General features: G+C 40.8%; 1 protein-coding gene across 6 annotated transcripts in view; it reads right to left on the bottom strand.

Moving 5' to 3' along the window:
* Positions 1-22,450, bottom strand: part of VTI1A (vesicle transport through interaction with t-SNAREs 1A) — a 346,832-nt gene that overhangs the window by 154,825 nt on the left and 169,557 nt on the right. Inside the window, exon 6 of one of the 6 annotated variants that reach the window (XM_025203140.1) lies at positions 18,936-18,985. The exons of the other annotated variants lie outside the window; for them this stretch is intronic. Within the exon in view, the coding sequence (XP_025058925.1) occupies positions 18,957-18,985 (29 nt within the window). The 3' untranslated portion in view covers positions 18,936-18,956. Of the gene's footprint in view, positions 1-18,935; positions 18,986-22,450 lie in introns of those variants that run through there. 6 annotated transcript variants of the gene reach the window in all.

Genomic DNA, 22,450 nt, shown 5'->3' with positions numbered 1-22,450 from the left:
AGAAAAATGCACTGGGACCCAATTCAGTTGCTGACATGCATGCTGCAAGTGGAGTGCGTTACTCGGCACAAGCCAGCCATTTGCATGCGGCAAATACGAGTGGTATCCAGTGTCAACAGAATAACCATAAAGTAGTTGCAGTAGTGGAGCAGCCGTAAGTAACTGTGGCTTGATGTTGATATTGTGATTATAGAACAGGGGTGGGCAATTATTTTGGGTGGAGGGCCGCTTACTGAGTTTTGGCAAACCATTGAAGGCTGCATGACAGGCAGCCAGGGGCAGGTAAATGTTAATTTTCTATTTTTTAGGAGCCCCACGGGCTAGATAGAATGGCCTGGTGGGCCGCATCCGGCCCGTGGGCCACATTTTGCCCACCTCTGTTATAGAAAAACAAGGCACCTTACAGGGACTATTCCTTGATTTTGGCAGGTCAAGAAAAACCATCACAGAACAGAAAGACAACAGTTCATAAAGTAAGCACCGTGACTCAAGGACAGAAATTAGTGCTGCTGGTTGCTGCAGCAAGTGACTGCATTCCCCAGCAGAGTCCCATCTGCAGGTAACAAAGATCGAACAAATCAAATTAAAAAGGAAAAGAATATAGATTTCAGACAAGGGTTGTCTAACCGGTGGCCTGCGGGAGTTAAACTGCTGCCCTTGAGTCACAATTGCAGCTGCCCATAATAGCAGCAGGTTCCTCTGGGCGATTCCTACCCCACCCCAGGGGGTAGGGCAGCGCAGCATAGTGAGGAGGGTGGAGGGACAGCCTGGGGCCACGTGGTGCACCGGTTGGGGATGGGGAGCTTGGGCATGCAGTTCAGCAGCATGGAGAGGGGGCTTTTGTCTGCATGTGTGCCCTGGGGAGCCCATGCCTTACCCTGGGGCTGCCCATGCCTCACCCTGGGGCTGCCCTTGCAGTCTTTGCTCCCCAAACACGTAGAAGTTGGACAGTCCTACTTTAGATCATCTCATGCTTTTGCCATGGTTCTTAAGGCATTACATTTTTATGAACCCTGTTGCAAAATTCAGCATATCATCAGGGGCAGACACTGTGCACTGTCCAGAGAGCAGCCCCCTACACTCCTCCAGTGACTGCAATCTTGACTAAGAAAAATCAGAAGACAATTAAATGAGCAGCGAATTGCACCACTGTACAAACTGTTCCTTTGTCTCAGTCCAGGTGGCAAAGTAGCCCAAGTTAATGCTGTATTCTATATAGTTGGATGCATGAAATCACTAACGTAGTATTTTCCTTTTTCCATAAAAAGGAAAGTTAAAGAATTGAAAGATATTTCTTCTGTGGAAGTTGATGAAGGCTGATTTAATTAACAGAATTTCCAGTTTCTATTTTGATCAGTCATGTGGTAAATGCCTCCTCTGCCTACAGTGTCTTAATGAACTTAAAAACTGATCAAGGACTGTTCTAGACAAGGTTATCACAAGTAAATTACATGTTTACATGCAGATAGCACTTTTCACTCGGAAGTATAAAAGGAACAACCCAGTGGTGAGCCAGGCTTCTTCTTGCTCCGTCATATGGGTTTGGATCTTTATATCAGCATCCTTCATCTTCACCCATTCAAGGTAAAGCTGTATATTCTACCTGCTGTCCATCTTCTCTGATACAACAGTCCATCCTTCCTTGCTTTTCTTCGGGGTTTCTTTTCTTACCCATTGTCCCCTCCTGCCACATTGTCTTCCTTTGTACATCCTTTGCATGTGTCCATAACAGCAAATTCATGCTTCCCACATCTATCAGTCACACAGTTTGACTTCAAACCTGATGCTTTCATTTCTAGCTCTGTCACTTCCTATAACTCTTTTTATACCTCAAAGACAATGCATGAGTCAACATTATGCCTATCTTACAGGTGCAGAAACTGAGGCACAAAGAGGTTTATTGACATGCAAAGTGAATCAAATGGCAGAACTGGGAATAATACTTACCTTACCTGAATCATTCTCTAATGAAAGTTCCCATGCCTTTACCCAAATGTTTAATATGGACCACAAAAAGCTTTTTGGAGTGCCAATGAAGTCCTTTTTTCTTCTTTGTGTGTTTCCACAAATAAATAGGGGGGGAAAAAGTCCTGTCTTGTCAACAAGAATCCCTAAGCCAGTGGTATAATCAACATGGCACCGAAAAGTATTGAAGCTCATTTGACTGCTGGCAAAGATTTAAAGACTATGAATCACGTATTGGAATGTCCATTTTCTAATGATCAAACTTGCAAGAGAAAAATGAATCATCATTTTAAGGGGCTAAGAACAGAGAGTCTCACTCTTTCTTGTTATCATGTTGCTTTAAGTGTGTCAAAAATGTAAAGGTTTTTTTTAAATTTTTGAATGCTAAAACAGATCAGTACTTCCACATTACACTTGCACTTTGGAGTAAGAGTGAGGATTTAGATCCTGAGGCTTCAATTCAGAGAGCAGAAGAGTAAGGGCTTGATGGAAACCGTATAATAAGAGTATATGAAATGTACACTACAGTGAGGGTACACTTTTCTAAAGAAGGGTGTTTACATATAACTACACTTAACCCCCCTCTACATTTAAGTGCAGATAGATAGATAGATAGATAGATAGACAGACAGAGCCCTAGGAAATACACACCTTCACTTGATTAATAGTAAATTCAAATGGTTTTTCTGCTGCAATTTAACAACTTGCTTTTCTACAGAGAGACAAGATAGTCTTCTCTTTTGAACCCTTCAACATATTTGTTCTGCATTATTTTTTCATTCTCTGTTATCCCGGAGGCTCTCAATGTTTAAATAGCTCCCTCCCATGTAAAGCTTTGCACTAATATCGATCAACTTAGGCTGGAAGTTACTTTAAGGCATTTTTCAATAATCAGCCCAGCTGTTCAGAGAGCATCTTGAATATAAACCCTTAGGTAAACAGCATACTACACAGAGACTTCTCCTCAGCAAGCACATCTTCACAATTTCAAGGATGGCTATTAATGTTTCACCAAACAAAAAACTTAATTCTTATTTTAACTGTGCAGGTCACAGGGTGATGCTAATCCACCAGTTACATCTGTATTCTTGTAGAGAGAATTTAAGTTTGCCTTTTAAAGCACGACTATATTTAATTATCTTAGGAAGTACCGTAAACATGAAATGATGGGCCGCTCTAAACAAATCAACTCTGTGTTAGCAAATGTCAATCTGCATTTATTTATTTTAAAAAAGAAAATCATCAAAATTTAACCTTTCCAAAACTAGAAAGATACAATTGGGCAGAATATATTAAGCAGTAGTCATAGAAAATATATTTGTCACAACAGTAACTAACCTTCAAATGCCTAGAGAAGTGAGAACCAAAGCTATGTGACATACGTGAAAGCGAAGAATAAGAAAGATTATGCACATCTGCTTAACTTCACCCAAATCCAGAGAGTCAAGTGCTCAGACTTTTAATTTACTCAGGTCTGACCTAATGTTCCAGTTCTGTTAAATTTTTACATTTTTTTTCACCAATTAATAAAATGGGAGAGAACAGTGACAGTCAATGAAATGCCTGAAACCATCCACACTGTCTTCCATGGACTGTTCGCCAGCTGCCTTGCCTAATGCTTAATTCTAAAATAAAAGTAATTTTTAAAATAGTACGTGAAAAAGCAAATTGCTCTACATGGTTTTTATAGCTCACAGAGGTTCTTAGACGAAAGCGTTGTTTAAACTAAAACAGTAAATTTTTTTTAAAAAAAAAGTTCAATGTAAAAATAGCTTTAGGTAGCTGTTCTGCACACTGTAAAACCAATGATGTTCACACCCTTCAGTGGGCGAAGGATAAACATCATAAAAAGTAAATAGGTTTCTGAAATAGATGGCTCCTATAAATCCCGTAAACAGCACAAACTGTTTTGTCATTTTAAAAAAAGATTACGCATAAGCCTTTCCACGTGACTCTAACAATGATTTCAGAAGTATTTTCAGGTCACGCTATATATTAAATAATCTCAAATTCCACCCAAAACTGATTGGGTAGAATCATATGCAGACACAGGATGTTGCTCTGAGGATCTGGGATTACCTTAACTTTCTTCTTAACTGTTCTCTCCCCTTAAGCTTCATATCACAGTCACCTTTTCTCTAGCTAGAGTGTGGGTGATGCTGTACTGCAGTCAATACACTTTTCTGAGGTCTGGCTGGGGAAAAATAAGATGGAAGGTGCATCTAGACTTAGATTATGAGTGATCTTATAAATACTCCATTTAAACACATGTGTGTGTGTCCGATGCGTGCATGCACACAAACACAAACACACACATATATGGGTACATGCATATATGTATACACACACACATACATACACATACATACACACACATATATATGCACATACATATACACACACATACACACACGTGTGGGGGGGCACACATGCATGTTTAAATGGAGTATTTACTAGATCACTCAATCTAAGTCTAAATGCACCTTCCATCTTATTTTTCCCCAGTCAAACCTCAGAAAAGTGTATTTATACATATCTACACACACACACACACACACACACACACACACACACACACACACACACACGTATGCGTTTACATAGAGTATTTGGAAAGAGACTGACTCCAAGTGCTGCATCATTTCAGTGCTCTCTGCATCAGACAGATGGCTTGAGATAACACCCAGGGCAGAGACAGACATGACAATTTTCGCCTGATTTGGCCCCAGAAAGCAATGTACAGTCGCAACCAAACACAAGTGCATGACTGCAGACCACTTTAGAAGTACTCAATCCTGCAACAGTCTGAACATTCAGATGAAGATACTCCAAAGCAGAATGCCTTCATTAAGTCTGTCTGCGTGTGCTGGGTGCAGGGTTCAGCTGACGCAGCCCAGCTCTGCTCCCCAATGCTGTTTTCTGAATGGGGTGGGGTGGGGAATGGGGAGAAGGAAGCTTGCTCTGAGGGTTGCCTAGCTGGTACTGGAGAATGGGGTGGGTAGGTTGAAGCCCCACAAGGTAAAGGGCTCCAATCCATGTCCCCACTCCAGTGCAGCTGGGGAACACCAAGAATGAGCTTTCTCCCCTGCCTTCAACCCCTCCCATCTAGACACAGCACCGGAGCTTGGGGGCGGGGGGGAAGTGGGGGGCATAGCTAGGGGAGAGATGCTGCAGCGATGCAGCCTCTCTCCCTGGATGAGCTCCAAATTGGAGCTGATATTCCATCCTCCCAACCCAACAGCTAACCTCCACTGGCTCAGGAGGATCAGTCTAACTCATGACGCTTTCTGCAAAAGCGCCATGGGTTTGACCAGGGAGCTGCGTTTCTGTCTGTGCCCTCAAACACAGCATCCCCCCAGCATACAACTATAGTCAGGGACAGAATAATTCAGGATATTTCTGGTGCTAAGGCAAAAGCATTCCATGCAGGTAAATGCAGCGCAAGAAATGTAAAAGGAAGAGATTCCAAAAGAAAGCAGAGACAAGAAATGAAAAAGTGAAGAGGAATAATGATCATAAAAGAGTTTTAAGTACCCTGGTTTGGAAAAGTTTCAGACCAATGGATAAATGCAGTGAGAAAGTCAAACACTTTCCTGTATCCTGAGTTACACGGTCATATGAATATAAATCTAAACTTGTGATATTGGTGGACAAATGAAGCTGTATGGGTAGGGAGGAGGGGAGTCTTAACTATGGTACTGAGTGTGATCATTGCCACAAACAGCAATAAATCGGATCATTCTACAGAGTAGCAAGAATGACACTGGACCATGTGGGACAGCTGAATAATAAGGAAACAAAGGAGGTTAAACTTGCTTATATTTAAAAAAATGTTGTTGAAGGTTGCAAAACAGATCGATGAACTTGATGCAAACACAATCATATATCCAAATAAGCTGACAAACATGAAGAGGCAAAAATATCTAAAAATAAGGATTGTATTTTACCTACGTATGCCGTTCGGGGATCTGGGTTTTCCGTTTGCTGCAGAAAAATGAGGATTGTCTCCTTTACAGGAGAAATATATAGTGGCGCATATATGAGAGGTGTTTCATTTTGATCGTGGCAAAACACCGATTTGGGGTTTTTAAATCAGATAATTTGGGATTCAAAAAAATAAAAGAATCTGGGATTTTTAAACAGAGATACCGGGATCCCTGGTGATGTTACTGGCAGCGTACTGTCAAAGTGCAGAGAGAATCATGAAAGAGAAGACATAGAACAGATCTCCACTGGGTCATTCAAACATCCTAAGCTATGAACACATGCTGTGTGTGCTTGTGAGTGGAGTCAAGTACTAAGCTCTTTTACCAAACACATTAAAAATATTCATAGAGCTGATGGAAGCTGGTAGCCCAAAAAGCTCAATGAAAGAGAAATCGATTATTATGATAGCCAAATCCATGTTGACACTTTTTCCTTCCTAAATTTCTTCCTTCCTTGGTTGCTGCAGGGATAGACTTACATGAGATAACATTAATAGCCTGTGCTTTAAGATGGCACTCCCCGTACCACCGTCCTGCAAACTGACCAATACGAGAATAAACCGGAAAAAGAAATGATACCCACAGCAAACATACACACTAATTATGATGCTCATTCTTTAAAGTAGCTTCTGTTCAAATGATTTCAGGATGTGGTTATTATGAAGTAAGTCCACCCATCATCTTGCACTTCAGAATAATTTCAAATCCACCTGCTTGGAAAAGGAGGCCAGAGAACTTGCCTTGCTCAGACTGATACACGTCCACATCTCCATCTTACTCTGTTTATTATTCTAGAGCATCCTCCTTTTAGAACTCCTTTCATTGAGCTTTAGGAACCTGGATTCAAATTTGCTTTGGGCATTTTTAAACTTAAGCTGCCAGGGTGAGGGGGCTTTATTTTCTAGGGGTCTGATTCCAGTACAACATAAAAACACATCTTCTACGCTCTTCAAGGTGTCTGTGAAAATCTGATCCGATTTTATTCTATAGCCAGACCTTGATTTAGATTAAAACCAGGGCAGGAGAGAGAAAAAGAAGATTCACAGAAGAGAAAAAACATGCACACCTTTACAGAAGACTCTGCAGAATCCACAGTGAATACAAACAGAGATTAAGAAGGTGAAAGAGTTCATAGATCCCTCCCCCAAAAAGTTTTGAAAACCAAAGCCTTATCTATAATGGAAAAATTGCACAAGATTAACTAAAACACTTTTTTTTTATCTACAAGTGCAATCCCCTCTGGCAGACATGCTTAACATGCTTGAAGCATGACTTAAACTGCACTCGAGTTGATAAACTACAATGTTAGTCTACAGTCAGTTTTAGAGAGAGTTAAACTGGTTTCAGTGTGCCTGTATTAAACATTGGAAGTAGTTTAACTGCCGAGATGTTAAACCCATTTAGCCAAGCCAGTGAAACCTCAATACTATAGGTGAGACCTGGGAGCAATCTGCAAGCATTGTAATACAAAAAAAAGAAGACACCCTTCAGCTTTTCTTGCCCTCCTTTGCTCGGTGTAGGCACAGTAATTCAAGCTTTTGCATGTTTTCCGAGACATTTTCCAATGCTTTCCTTCAGAAAAATGTACTGATATTCCTTTCTTTTCATTCTTCTTTGTTCAGGTAGTCTCAACCCCCCCATTTCTCTTGCTCCCCACAACCTTTGCTGTTCATCTTCCCCATGCATTTCTGTTCCCACCTCCCCACAATTTCTTCCCCCTTCCTTCTCAGCTTGGTCTGCCCAGAACAAATACGTTTCTTTTTAAGCCCCTGCAGATGGTGAAGATACAGCTAGCTAATTCACTTCAATGCAGCACGGTGGCACATTAGTGAGATGTGAATGGAGTGTGAAGAAATGAATATCAACCACTCTGGGGTATTGTCTCTCCCTCCCAGGCCAAAGTCCTAGAGCTTCTATAAAAACTATACAGGGCCCTAAGATGATTTGACTAACTGGCTCACCTCTTAACTCCACTCTGGTCAGGGGCGATCTGCCTTCTACACCCAAATGAACATGTGGCAATGTCCAAAATCCCTGTCTGGCATCCAGCAGGCTGAAAAAGTACTTTTGTTAAAGCTGCGGGACTTTGGCAAAGACATGCGAGGAAATATTTCCTTGAGCAGTTTTCACGCTTCCTAAATGCATGCCGGGTTGTCCATTCCTCTCAAAAAACTTGTTCCTCGCCATCATTTCTTCTCTGAAACCCATTTTTTAGGTAAGTGTAGATAGATAAAATAAAATATATATCACGAGGAGGAATCCCCCATTGCCTACACAATAAAGTCAGTCAGAGGCAAGATTCTCTCTCGCAGTCCTAAGATCTTATCCCTCTAAGCCATCATGCTGACTAAACCTCTATCCTTTGATCAATAAGGAGCTAAGTGGGAATTTTCAAAAAAAACCTTTAAGCAAAAATAAAGTTGCTTCTTTATTACACATAGGCCTTTCGCCCTGCTACTAGAAAAGAACGATTTTACTTTTTTTTTTCTTTTCTTTTTTTAAAATTTGAACCTCATATTGTCAGAATAGAAAATACAGATTCAGCAGGGAAAGTTAGAAACTATTTACTAACACAAAATACGATCACTGAATCGCAAGCTTAAGTTAGGTGGCCAATTGCTATAAGCCACTATGTGACACATGATAAGATGAAGCAGCACAACTAAATAATGCTTAAACATGTGCTGAAAGATGGGCATTTGTAATCCTTTTAGCTTTTAATATATTCTTATTAGCGTTAAACTATTGTTGGGTCAAATGCTTCAGATTTGGGAAGGATACAGGCAAGGCATCCAAGGCTCATTGAACCATCTCAGCCTAGAGCGATATCAATCAAAGCATTCTTAGTAATGCAATGAGTGTGCATATGACTCATTAGGCCAGTGGTTCTCAATCTTTTTAGACTCAAGATACCCTTCAGAAAGAGCCAGCTCTTAGCTTTCGCTTACTTTTTTACTATTGAAAAACAATAGAGAAATTCTTCTTTTCTTTAAAGAACTCAAAAAGACCACAGTGGGTCAGACCGTTTTCAACACTATGGATTCCCATTTGAAATCTCTGGGTTCATCTTGTGAATCACATGGAGATGTCTGCACACTTAATGGTGCTTTAAGTGGAAGGCTCTTATTACACCCCGGCATGCTGCAACTGAGAATCACTGCACCAGGTAGGGTGACCATAAGCCCTGGACAGTCCTGGATTTTGGAGGCTGGTCCTTGCCAGCTGGTGAAAATTAAAATGAGCGTGCCAGTCATGGGGTGTGGAGGCAGAGCTGCAGTAGCTGTGAAATAGGAAGACCTATTAACACTAGTTGTTATTTCACCAGCGATTGTTAAAACCTGTGAAGTAAAGAACAATGGGTCATTAATGGGCCATCGACTCCCTGAAGCCTGCAGCAGTGGAGGCGGGGGGAAGGGGCAGGCAGTGTCCTGGTTTTCACATTGTCCCCTAGCATTAGGCCAATTTGCAACAAAAAGTTTTGACCATATTTCCTACAATGTCACTGTTAATCGTGTGGTTGATGCATAGTTTGAGACTTCTGTTTCTGTTTCTCCCTAAGCCTAGCGCTTGCTTTTCAGATCAGCACCACGTTTGCATTTGATGAGATGACCTCTCTAGTTGACTCATTGCTGACTATCTGAAGCCACTGATTCCCAGCAGTTAGCAGATAATCGGCTCTGAGCAAGCTGGGCATGTTAGTAGGCCCCCCCCCCACGTTTTTTTTTTCTGGCTACACATCACTTATGTTGACTTTGATCCAGTTCTTCATACCCTAGTTGCTTGTAGTTCTTCCAGTGCATAGCAGTGCTCATCACTCACACGTTTAAGATGTGTCTAGTCCAATGCAGCTGCCCCTTTATTCTTAGTACTTCAATGCTGGTACACAAGGCTTGTTGCAACACCTCAACAGTTGGTCAAGGTAGCTTTGGTCAAAATCAGGCTACCATGATGCGCTTTTCACTATGAAACGGAAACGTATGTTTATGCATTACAGTTGAGAAAGGCTAAGGATCTACTGTGCTATTTGTTTCCTCTCAAACAGGTATCCTAGCGCGTACGGATGTTTGGTTTAATTTCAAGCTGCTCTTGCCCCCACCTCAGTAGGCAATAAAATCAGGCATCTTTCCATTTGATGGTGAATTTAGATCTCAAGCCTACGAGTCATTCCTCTGACAAGTCGGAAAGAAGTAAAAGAAGGCAGAAGAACCTGTCTGAAAGCACTCTCCGATTGCAAAGAAAACTGTTGTTTAATAAAGATTCAGTTAACGTGACTCAAATAGAAACAATATAAGACACGTTCTAAAAGAGTCAGCACTAATGATGAGCCCAAAGAATACATTTTCATGGGCATAATGCACGTTGCCTGAGGCAACCTATATGTGAGAGCTACAGTGCAAGTGGCATACATTTTCTCCTAGTTGTGCTTAGTTGCAGGACAGAGGTAGGTGTTAAAAAGCACCATGGGACAATACCTGGTCTACTCCTGAAAGTTTTGTCTTGTTTCATTTCGGCAGCCTCACAGCTAGGATACTGGAATGGAACCCAAGAGATCCAAGTTCAGTTCCTAGCTCTGCAAAGATAATTTGTGGTATGACGCTAAGCAAGTCACTTAATCTACCTGGGTACTCTCTCTGCATGGCACAATATAGCACTGCGTAGGGGCTCCTATGTTGGCTCCAGATACGTTAATACAGTACAGTGTAATGCTGTCCAGGACTCCAGAACTAGTCCTCTCTCAGGTCCCAGTACCAACGTGGCTGTGTTAACATGGCCCTTCACCCAAGTCAACTACCTTTGTTTCACAGAACAGTGTACTTACAGGATCATGGGAAAGCAGGAGGTCATCTTGTCCAACCGTAAGCTCAAGACAGGATCATCCCTGATTAATCAACCCCATCAAGTGTGGTTATATTGCTTCCAGAGCTACCTGGAGGCACCTGTATGTAGTGCAGTATGGTTCTACATGAAAACTGCCATGTTTCCCCCATTGAAAACTGTGATGATAATGCCCTACCATCCAAAGGCCTTGGGGGATAAGTTTCCTGATGCTGGTGAGACACTCTTGTGATAGAGACCATATAATACCTAAACAAATAGCTTACTTCCCTACATACTTACAGTGCTTAACATGATGTGACAATACAAGGAACGTAAACACTAAAAGTTATCTAGGACCTTGGCAGACATTATTATAAAGGCACAATTGGGATCTGAGTAATTTTATGCTCCAACCTAAACATTATGCATCCAGCCATGCCAGACACAAAAAGCTAGACGCACAATGTTTATGGGTTACGTTGGGACATAAAATGCGCAATGCTTGAGCATACAACTGCATGTCCAATCCTCCATGTTGCTGGGCTTTGGGTTGTAGCCGTGTCGGTCTAAGGACATAAGCAGGTGAGGTTCTTTGCATAGATGTGATATCTTTTAGTAGACCAATCGAGTAGTTGGAAAAAAAATTCTTTGCCAGCTTTCGGCGCAATCAGCCTTCTTCAGGCATTGGGAGTCTGCTGTTCTGCTTCTTCCATTCCTTGGACTGTCAAAACAGCAGAGACTTCCTATACCTGAAAAAGGGTGATAGAGCCCAAAAACTTGCAAAGAATTTTTTCCCAACTACTTAGTTGGTCTAATAAAAGAAATCACATCTACCCGAAGAACTTTGCCTACCCATGTCCAATCCTGACACTCAGCTAACACTATCTGCCTAACATAATTCTTATCGTACTTACTAACAACATTTCCATAGTTGTATTTAAAGTTAGGAAATTTTTTTCAGAGAAGGAAAAGTAGTCATTTCATTGCACTCCCACAAAATAGCATGAGAAAAAAAAAAGCTGCTATATTTCCAAAGCATTTGGGTTATTCCTTGCACTGTTTTCCAGAGACATACTCCTCTCTCCTACAAATAAAAAGTTGGCTTAATAGGGAATGAATAAGAGTATTCTGCAGATTTCCTCAGTCAACCACAGAAAAATCATAGCAGTGGCACATATCAGTGTTAAAAATGAAGCCCTGTTTTTTCTAACATCTAAACATGACACGTCTGAATATAGTACAAGGAAGATTAAATCAAAACCAAGGTCCTCTGTAATACCAACATGCATCCAAGAAACATGCTTCTATTTCAGCAGAGACAGCACATTACAGGCAACATTAACATGATCAATTATTTGGTCAATATTGATATTGATAAGGATCAATAAAATCCTTCCATTTCACAAACATTACCAGTGGCTGCTTTGTTTTAGAGCAAAGCAGCAAACTGCAGCAGTTAGCATTTCATCTACATTTCTGTATTTTTTTTCCCTACCTGATGCTTATGCATTACAGTTGAGAAAGGCTAAGGATCTGCTGTGCTATGCAGTAAAATCTAAGTGGGCAGCAGTGTCAAATTCCAAGTACATCTAAAAGAACAGCCAGAGATATAAATATTGACAGAATAAACCTCTTCTCAGATATTCATTTTTGCTCCAACTCCAAACTGTCTAGCCAATCGGGTACCAAAATATGGCATAACTCAAGGCAACATATTTGCTTTCAACCAATGGATTTGTACCCAAGATTCAATACTTGGATGAATAAAATTGCAAGACACTGGACTTGAAGGCAGGAAATGTGGGTTTGGTTTCCAGCTTTGGCATAGGAACCCTTTTTTATCTCAAGCAGGTCACAACTTCTCTTTGCCTCTGTTGCCCATTTATCCATTGGGGTTTATTTTCCCTCTTACTCCTCAGGTGTGTAAGGTCTTTGGAAAAGATCGCTTGCTGCGGATGTACAAAGTATCAGAATTTGTAACATAATGGACCCTATTTCTACTTGTGCCTACGTAGGAAAAAAAAAAAGATTGGGGATTAAGAGGGTACCAAAATATATTCGTGTGATAATTCAGAGACAACATTTTCTGTGAAAGTTCAAAAAGATCAATGCAACCATAACATAAATCTCATCCCAAATAAAAAATTTAAAACATGGCAGCCAGGGATAAGCGAGAGCTTGAACAAAAACCAGCTACAACTGTATTTTATTAGAATAAAAGGTCAGATATACAACTAGAATATATATGACATATGATGTATTCACCCACTCCCCCCAAAGTTTATTCTAATACAATGCGCGCACACACGCATACATACACATGTACCACCACCACCCTAGCCCTTCATAGACAGCTATAAGAAACAGATTTCCAAAAGGTGATGTGAAAGCATGCATGTATTTACTGTTCAAGTCTGTCCATCTTTGCAATCACAGTCTTGTTGCAGTACAGTTCTTGGCAGAAAAAACAAAAATGACCAAAACTGAAGATACTGGGACCAGTAACAAAGTAGCAGAGATCAGAAGGATGCTTAATTAGCAACTTTTGATAAATGTGATGCGCTAAGGGTTAATGCATTGGCCTTGCAGTGCGACGGTCATCAGCTGAAGCCCTGTTCTCAAGTGAACCTGCCCAGGCCTGGGAGTACTAAGAGGCACAGAAGCTACAGGAGGAGATGCTTATGTTGAACCTGTCGGCACCGTTCCTGGATCTGACCAGTTTTAGCTTGTCATTTTCATCCAAACCAGTTTCAGACACGCACAAAAATAGATATTGCAAATCTTTAATCCACAAACACAAATGGATGCTCTAACCCTGCCCCCACTCAACACAGAATCTTATCTATTAGGAGAATCTATTCCTATTAAGCGCCGGGAGGCTCCTTCATAAATAGTCAAAAATCCCAAAGGGCTAAGAAAGCACAACTGCAGGGCTGGCCCACAGTAAAGTCGTATGCTTCCACATGGGAAAGTTGGATTTGATTTCTAGTCCTGGGCTCTTGCTTTAGGAAGAGGGGGAAAGAGAACGCCGCACACTATTCAATAGCAACCCCTTTGAGCGATTTCGGTGCTGACAGGATCGAACGGCAAACACAGTCACTCAGCAGGATGGGGATGGCTTAGAAATAAGTGGTGTAAATCGGAGAGAGGGGTTTTCTCAGGGTTTGAGGAGCCAAGTGGAGGAATTGTCAGAAAGCAAATCCACTGCAAAAAAATGTTTTAACTACCATACACATCACATTATCCTTTTACAAAACTATCTTCTCATTGCTCTTTAACAACTAGTGTGAAACGGCACCCTTCTGCCAAGAGCACTCTAAAGCACGCTGGATTTATAATGTTAACAGGCAAAGTCCCAGAACCGTACGTCTGTTTACTTGAGAAGTATACACCATTACCCAAAAACACAGGGGCTTTTTACAGAGACTGGGAAACAAATGGTTTAAAAGCATTAAGATCTACATATCTTTCTTTCCCATACATTCAAAGTCATCAATCATACATAATCCAGAACATACGAGGTGCAAAAGTGCTAAAAAGAGCCCATTAAAATACAAGTCTTTCCAGGTGTACCACCCAATCACTAGCCCTAAATGCAGAGCAGAAACAGCTCCAATTTATACACACAATACCATTAGTGGTAATTTATCATGTCTTTTTAAAGTGATATATAGCATATTATGAAATTGCTTATTAAAGCTATGAGCCACAAGCTCAGCATGCCCACATGCACTCAAGTGACTGTAATTGGCATTTTAGAGACCTTAGGTTAGAATTCATTTTTATTTATATAGCACAGTTTCCCTAACCAACTTTCCTAACCTGCTTTTAATAATACTGTTAAGGTAGTATTTTAAGTGAGTTTTCCTCTGCATGCAACAACAGTGTTTTTTTTTTAAACCCCAAAATAGATGCAATATTTGAACTACTTTCTCTATCTCCCCCTCCAACCAGTTCTTATGGACCAATGAAAAACCCAAGACTACACAAACCATCCCAATCCACCCTTATTAACTCTTGGGAGAAAAAAAACAAAAAAGAAACCAAATGAATGCTTAAAGACAACAGTCAGCCCATGGACGGCATTATCCCATCACCCTAGCTAGTGATTATACCCTTTCGTTTCCTCCTCCAAATATTCACCCATTCTGGTTTTGAAATGACATACATTCCTCGCATCTATTTCTGCTTTTGGTAAGTGTTCCATAATCTGCCCTTTTTATAAAGAAATTCTGCCTAAGTTGTTTATTCTAGTCCCTTTCAATCCATGACCTCGTCCTTTTAAAAAAGTTACTATAAATGCAAAAAGACTGCATTAAAATAACATTAATAATGTGAACTTAAAGCCACTAAAGCCAGAAATTTTTAGACACGAGAACAAAGCAGTCTCAGAAAGAGAGATTTTACTGGGCCTGCAGCTCAACCTGCTATGGATGCACTGATACAAAGGCCCCTAGAAAAGCACTTCATCCAATGACTTAATTTTCAGCACATGCTTTAGGTCTTTTCCCACCAATGGGATTTAACAATGTCATATGTCAGGACCAAATATAATTGATCGCCGATATAACACACAACACATCAACCTTTTCATTTGCTGTCTACTGTTTTTCATCCAAAGATTTCAAAGTCCTTCCCATAGGAAGAAAAGTGTTATTACTTATGTTTTGCAGACAGTGAAATGGAGACACAGGGTTTAGGTGACTTGCTTAATGCTTTCTAGCGACTTAGTGGCACAGCCACAAGTAAACCTTCCAATCCAGTTTCCCGTCCACTGAGCAAGGCTGTAGCTTCAGTCAGAACGCGAGCCCTTGCACGCTCTCATTCGGAGCCCTGCACGGCCAAGTCACGGTCAGCAGTTAACTACGGCTGTGCGAAGCTTCGATTGCCGATTCGATCCGGCAGAGATTCGGCCCAATTTGGTGGCCGAATTTCCAAATCCAAATCGAATCAGGAGACCCTTTAATCTCTCCGAATCGAATCAGAACCCTCTGAATCAATTCGGTGTGATTCGGAAAGATTTGGCGATTCGGACATAGAGACAGCTTTTAATGTTTTTTCTACATACCTCTGGGTAGCAGGCAGCTTGTGAGTGCTGCGATGCTGGGGCACATGGAGCATCCCACAGAAGCATGGGGGGCTCCCCAGTGCTCTTGGCAGCAGACCCGGAAGTGGACCAGAAGCACTTCTAGTCCACTTCCTGGTCCGTTGGGAAGTGCGCAAGGGGGCACCCTTGCAGCCCCCTGGCTCAGTGACTGGTGCCTAGTGGGTATGAAGGGCCACCCCGGGTCCCCCTGCAGCTGATTGTTGAGCCAGGGGAGCGTGGACAGGCCCTCTGCATGCTCCCCGGCGGACCTGGAAGTGAACCAGAAGTACTTCCGGTCCACTTCCGGGTTCGCCACCGAGCATGCAGGGGCCCCGCCATGCTCCTGTGGGACGCTCCAACTGTCCCAGCATCGCAGTGTTCACTAGCCACGCCTGGTACCTCGAGGTATGTAAAAAAAATATTTAAAGCTGTGTCTATGGCCGAATCGCTGATTCTCCGAATCGGCATCAAATCTTCAGATTCAGATTCGGCTGAATCGAATTGGGGCCAGCAATCCGAATCAACAAATCGAATTACTCTCCCTGATTTGGGCCAAATCCAAATCCGAATTGAACAGGGCCCGTTTTGCATACCCCAACAGTTAACCAATAATAAGCAATAGTGTATAGGCATCCCCTTTATTTTCAGGCCCACCTACTAGAAGATTACTGCATCCTCCACTCTGATTTGCTTTATTAATAGACGTCTAAGTCATTACTCCTTGCATTCCCATTGTGCCTTAAAGTTATTCCAAATCCATTTTTTATGCTTAATTCCGTTGTCATGTGTAGTTTACTGATCATTCGGATAAAACGCAGCAGGACTTGTGTTGATAGTCAGATCTGCATTACAAAGGATGCACCTCCCTCCACACAATCCCTCAGTAGACAAAAATCACTGAGAATCCAATCCCCTTCTCACAGAACCTGCTCCTTCATGGGTTAATGCAGGGGGTCTCTCTCGTACTATTTCATAATGCGCGTCGCATCTTAATAGAAAGATGGTCTTGTTGATACCTTTCTAGTTGCAGTTGTCTGGACCACCTGCCCTCCCATTTGCAACTTCAGAACATCCCGGTCACAACCTAGGAGAGCAACATGAAGAAAGAAACCTATTTTGTCTGACTAATGCAACTGAGCAGATTGAAACGAGAAAACGAAATGACCAGCCAGCTTCTCTGAAGACTGCAGTTTGGCATCTGCTGGGTTAATAAATTCTATATTACACAGGTATATCTTCCATGAATGGGGCAAAAGAAATAAAAAAATTATAGGGCGCTTGGTTCTTCAGCACAGACAGAATATAATACATTAGCAAGAGTCCTCAGCTATAGCAATGCAGAATGCATTTAGCAGAATGTACTAATAGTCCCAACACTGCTTCTAAATTAAACCAGATCATTTTCAATATTAAAATGCACAATGGAGGTATCAAATCCTTTCCTCACTGCTCAGCAAATACCCTGGATAGCTCATTCACAATCTATTTGGAAAAAGGCTTTCCTCACAATCTTCTGCCTATTGTTGTTGTCAGGCAAGTAGGCAAAAGTGATGCTTGTCCATATTTTATAAGGCATCACTCATAATGAAGGAAGTGTTTCTCTAATATAGTCAATGTTCTCCTGAGCTGCAGTCTTTTTCCATTATAATTATTATGATAACACCTAGAGGACTTAACTAAGAGTGGAGCCACACGGTCCTCAGTTCTACAGATACACATGGGAAGAGTCTATACCTGACCCAGAAAGCTACAACCTATACAGAGACAAGACACATAGAAGTGTGAAAAAGGGAATGTCATTATTTCAAACTTACAGATAGGGAACCAAGACTCAGAGATCCAATGACTTGCCTAAAATTAAACTGGAGGTCTGCAGCAGAGCCAGGAACTGAACTCTGCTGTCTTGAGTCCCAGTCCAGCATCTCAACCACAAAACCAACCCTGGGCGCAGGGGCCCCCAGCCACAGGGGAGACCCTGCTACATGTGCAAATTAAAGCTCGATAGCAACCAGCTATAAATTTAGTACATATTTTCAAGGTCTAACTTGATAGGTGGTTGGAGCTTTTCCTAGTGTGATAGCTACTTTGCACATGTAGCTGGTCTTAAGGTAATTGTGCAAATTAACCAGTCAATTGTGCAATCGCTGGAATGTGTAGAGGGGGCCTTAGACCCAAATCTTGCAGCTGCTTGAAAAATTCAGAAAGCCCTTTCTCCTCTTTAGTAACAGAAATGGAGAAAATGGAAAAAAATGCGAAGTTTGAAATCTGGCTCAGTTAAGTTAAAACTTTTCTGTACTGAAAATCAGAGAGGATTTTGGATGCAAGAGCAGTGGTTATCAACCATTTTAGACTTGAGGCATCTCTGGGAAACTGCCAGCTCTTAGGTTTTGACACATTTTTTGATTATGAAAAAATAATAGAGTAATTCTTCTGCTGCAAAGAACTCAGAAAAACCACAACAGCTCAGAATTTTGTTAGCACTATTTGAAATTTCTGACTTTATGTTGTGAATCATATTTGCACATCTAACAGTGCTAACATTGCGTGGCCCCTGCATCATCCTGGAAAGAATCTCAAGGGTGTTGTGGCACTTTGGATGAGAATCACTGGTTTAATCTAAAAAAAAAGATCATAAATAATTTCTATCTTGCCATTCTACCACTTCTACAGACAGAAAGTTTCTTCTCAAATGCCAAATTTGAGGATTTAGTAACTTAACTCAAGCTATCACTGTTCACTTGTATTTGCCCAAAATATTAAGATTCTCGGATTTCCTTTTTTCCCCCTATTGCTATTAAAACAAAGATCAGGTGCCATGTATAAAGGGCTTCAGTGTCTTCAATAATTTAAATGAACTTTGCCAAATGGAAATTTTCTAGACCTCTTGAAATCTTGAAACTTCCCTCTTCCTGAATACAGGAGTATCATGCATTCATTCTAAATTCTAAATGTGGTGATTTGCTGCTCTGCTAAGGAACAATACTTTTTAGTGTGCTAAAATCCATTTTTTTCTAAGTCATAAGCACATGCTACAGAAATTTACTGACCTGATTAATGCACAGACACATGCTTAAATGGTTGTCCGAGCTGGGGTTTCAAGATTAATCAGGACTGGACCCTCTGGATAAATCTGATAGAAAGAGTTATACCAAAAAAAGTTTGGCATGGATTTTTCTCTTTTCAATGCAACTCATTTTGCAGCTTCATGACCAAGTCAACCAGCCTAAACATAACATCTCCTTCTCAGGGGTATTGCACATAGATCAATGAGTTTCATCCTTTTGCTCCATTACTGAAGATACTCATAAGGACATGCATAAGTTTATTTTAGTGAAGTGTGATTAATAATGCTGCCTCTCTTATAGCACTTTTCATTAGTGGGCTTTAAAGCTCTGTACAAAGAAAGTTAGTATCATTTATGGTATCGTAAAGATGGGGAAACTGAAGTAAAAGGAGGCAAACGATGTGCCCAAGGCAATCTAGCAAGTCAATGGCAGTGCCAGGAATTGAGCCTGTTTGTAGTGCTCTGATTACTGGCCTGCATTCAGAAAAAAAGTAATAACAAAAAAATACAGATTTCATTTTTCAGCCCAGCCCAGGCACCTCAGAATTACTTCTGTATTTTTTCTTAATGTTTAAAATCAAATATATAGAAAAAAATAAGTTAAATTCTTCCCTGTCTAAAATAGTAGAAAGTGTGTTATAGGCAACAATCCTGTCATGCAGGCTTGGAATGAATGACCTAGTAGGTCCTCTTTAACACTAATTATAATGACAAGGGCTGAGTCCAATTCTACCTAATTTTGAAGATAGTTTATTTCAAATCCACTATTCTCTAGTCTAGAAGCTAGACTACTGCTGGGTTTTTGCCATGGGGTCCAAGCCATTCTTAAGGAATGGAAACATAAACAGCTGTTCAATAAAGACACTATACTTTCAACTGATGAGCTGCCCAAACACCAAGATATGCCTTTCAAGAAACATTTTAAGGTAGAGATTTGGAGATTTTTGAGGGGGCTTTTTAAATTTCCCCAGTGGGGAGTAGCTGGATATCGCTAAATTCAAATCTTCAACAACATAAATCCAAAGTCTCTTCTCCTGGCTTTCCATTTTCTATCACAAGGCCAGTTCTGCAGCCATTCTGTGAACATGCACTTTGCTCATGAATTTGAAGACAAATCACTTCTTCAACTTCCCAGGACTGTCAGCTGGATCTTTCTTATGACTCTGCAGACCAAGCTTTGTAATAGTATGGTATCTATCAATGTTTTGCAATTTGTTTACCCAGGACAGCTCAGCTTGGATGCGGCATCTGGTTTTCAGTAAGGTCCTGCTTTCGTTACCCAATTTTCCAGCTGGATTGACAGAGGCACAAGGAAGTCAAGTGACCTGCCCTGGGTCACATAGTGTCAGTGGCTTGGAACAGATTGGAGCCCCTGATCCTCCCGGCCTCCCATCCTGTACTAGGCCACATTGCCTCTTGTTCTACGCTAGAGATAAATTGTGTCCATTCATCTACAAATCTTGAAAAAATATTAAAAAAAAAAAATGTGACCATCTTTGTTTGATCCCTTTGAAAAGTATTTTAAAACTTGTAAAATGGCACTCCAGTTAAATGTTTTCCATACCTTCTTTGCCATTTCTTTTCCCTAAGAATGGCAACCATTGAAGCTATCCTACAACCTTCTGGTTATTTTCTTGAACTCAGTGAATTGGCAAATATTTCTTTCTCTATCTCTATTACTACTTGAGAAAAAGGGAGTGCAATTCATTTGCAACTTGTTTTTCACTGCCATCACTTAGGCATGACCTGCAATTTATTGTTAATACTGAAGCAGAGATGATAATATAGAACCTGCCAATTACGATATAATGTTCCACTTATATCTCAATTGCTTGTGGTCTATAAAAGAGAAAGGCATGTTCTAAAAGCAGAGGATGAGGAACGAAATAAAAGTCCTGAATTTGAATAATGGACTTCTTGGGAGCCTGAACAATTAGCCTTTCTGAATTTCAGTTGCTCCTTCTGTAAAATGGGAATAATTAAATTCTCGCTTTACAGGTGTGAATTCATTAAATAGCTAATGATTGCAAAGATGGAAATTGCTATGCCAGAGCTCAGTAGCTATTCCCTTGAGGCCCTTTACTTTGTACTGTAGAAATAAGCAGTAGGTCCTGCAGAGCTGTGCTTTGTTTTGGGTCCAAAGGGGACTGGAACCATTGACACACATGCCAAAATGTTGGCTAAGCCACCAATGATTTTTTTCTACTGCAGGGGGACAGCTCCTTTTAAGTTCTGCTTTCTCTCAATTACTCCCCCTGTTTCATTTCACTCCGAGGCCCACATTCTGTCTCATCCCAAAATTACTTGTTCTCCTTTTTGAACCAGTTTATAATCGCACTAAAGAGTTCTGGGACTAAAAAAGGGTTATAAATTAATATCTCACTGATATTTCAGAGTAAAGTAAGTAAAGACAACATAGTACTTGCCTTATTCATGAAGCCAAACTTCAACCACGCTTCAAAGGAGCCTTTAGTGTTGTGCATATGGTTTTCTATCTGCCACTAATTACATGCAAATATTACTAGATAACCAAACAACTGGTTAATAGGATGCAAACAGGTGCAAGACTCAAGTACCTCACTTAGGGTATCCTGTGTCCAGGATTCATTGTAGATGCAATACATTGTGCCAGAAAAGTTGAAAGCTAGTACTAGTAATCTGGATGTGAATCATTGATCTAATGGTATTCATCAGAATAAAAAAGAAGTTTATGAACTAATTACTCAACTGCTTTCATGTCTTCTCTCTCATGTTACATAATACCAAATATTCAGACTTGTATGCCTCACATCCCACCGCTTACATGGTAAACAACAACTAGCTCCATCTAAATCTACACAATACACATTTTAATTAAATATGTGCACCCAATCCAAAAATACTGTAGGCAGCTTCGTTTCTTTCTGTGTTCAATCCACATTTTGCCTGGATAATTAAAGTCTCCTATTACCAGCACTTTGGCTTTCTTATATTCCTTTATTTATTTTGCCTGGAATCATCTCATTATTTAATTGCTCTGTCTACCCCAAAGACTTATAAAAACCCTAAAAACACTTTCTATAGCAAGTAATCTTGCTTTGTCAGGTGTACTGACAAAATGACCTAATTAGTTGGCCATCTCTAATTTGTATGGGTCTCTGAACATTTGCCTAACGCCGGTTTAATGTCTGAACTTCACTTTTTTATTTAAATCCGTGACCTTTCAACAGGCATAATGACAGCTTTATTCAAGGGCAGCCAGTTCAATCCTCCTTTACATATTGGTGTCTATCTGAAAACTTAGCTACCGTTGCTTATTATCCTTTCTATAAAGCCAAGCTCTTGTGTGCCAGGGTAGTTGGTGGGTATGTGTTGCCAGGCCTTGTATTAGACTGACTCAGAGATGGGCAAACAGGGCAGAGAGCCTAGGCTAGATATTTTTTCAGCTTCATTGTGAGGGTATCACACCTTTGGAATAGGATGGCTTGTGTACTGCTCACACTGCTGCGGTGAACTAATCCCTAGCGTTCACAACAAGGTGACAACCGACTA

The sequence above is a fragment of the Alligator sinensis genome, unplaced genomic scaffold, assembly GCF_000455745.1.
Source record: "Alligator sinensis unplaced genomic scaffold, ASM45574v1 scaffold559_2, whole genome shotgun sequence".
In the NCBI taxonomy this organism is placed as follows: domain Eukaryota; kingdom Metazoa; phylum Chordata; order Crocodylia; family Alligatoridae; genus Alligator; species Alligator sinensis.
Note: the sequence above shows the minus strand (reverse complement) of the source record. Positions and strands in the feature narration are given on the sequence as shown.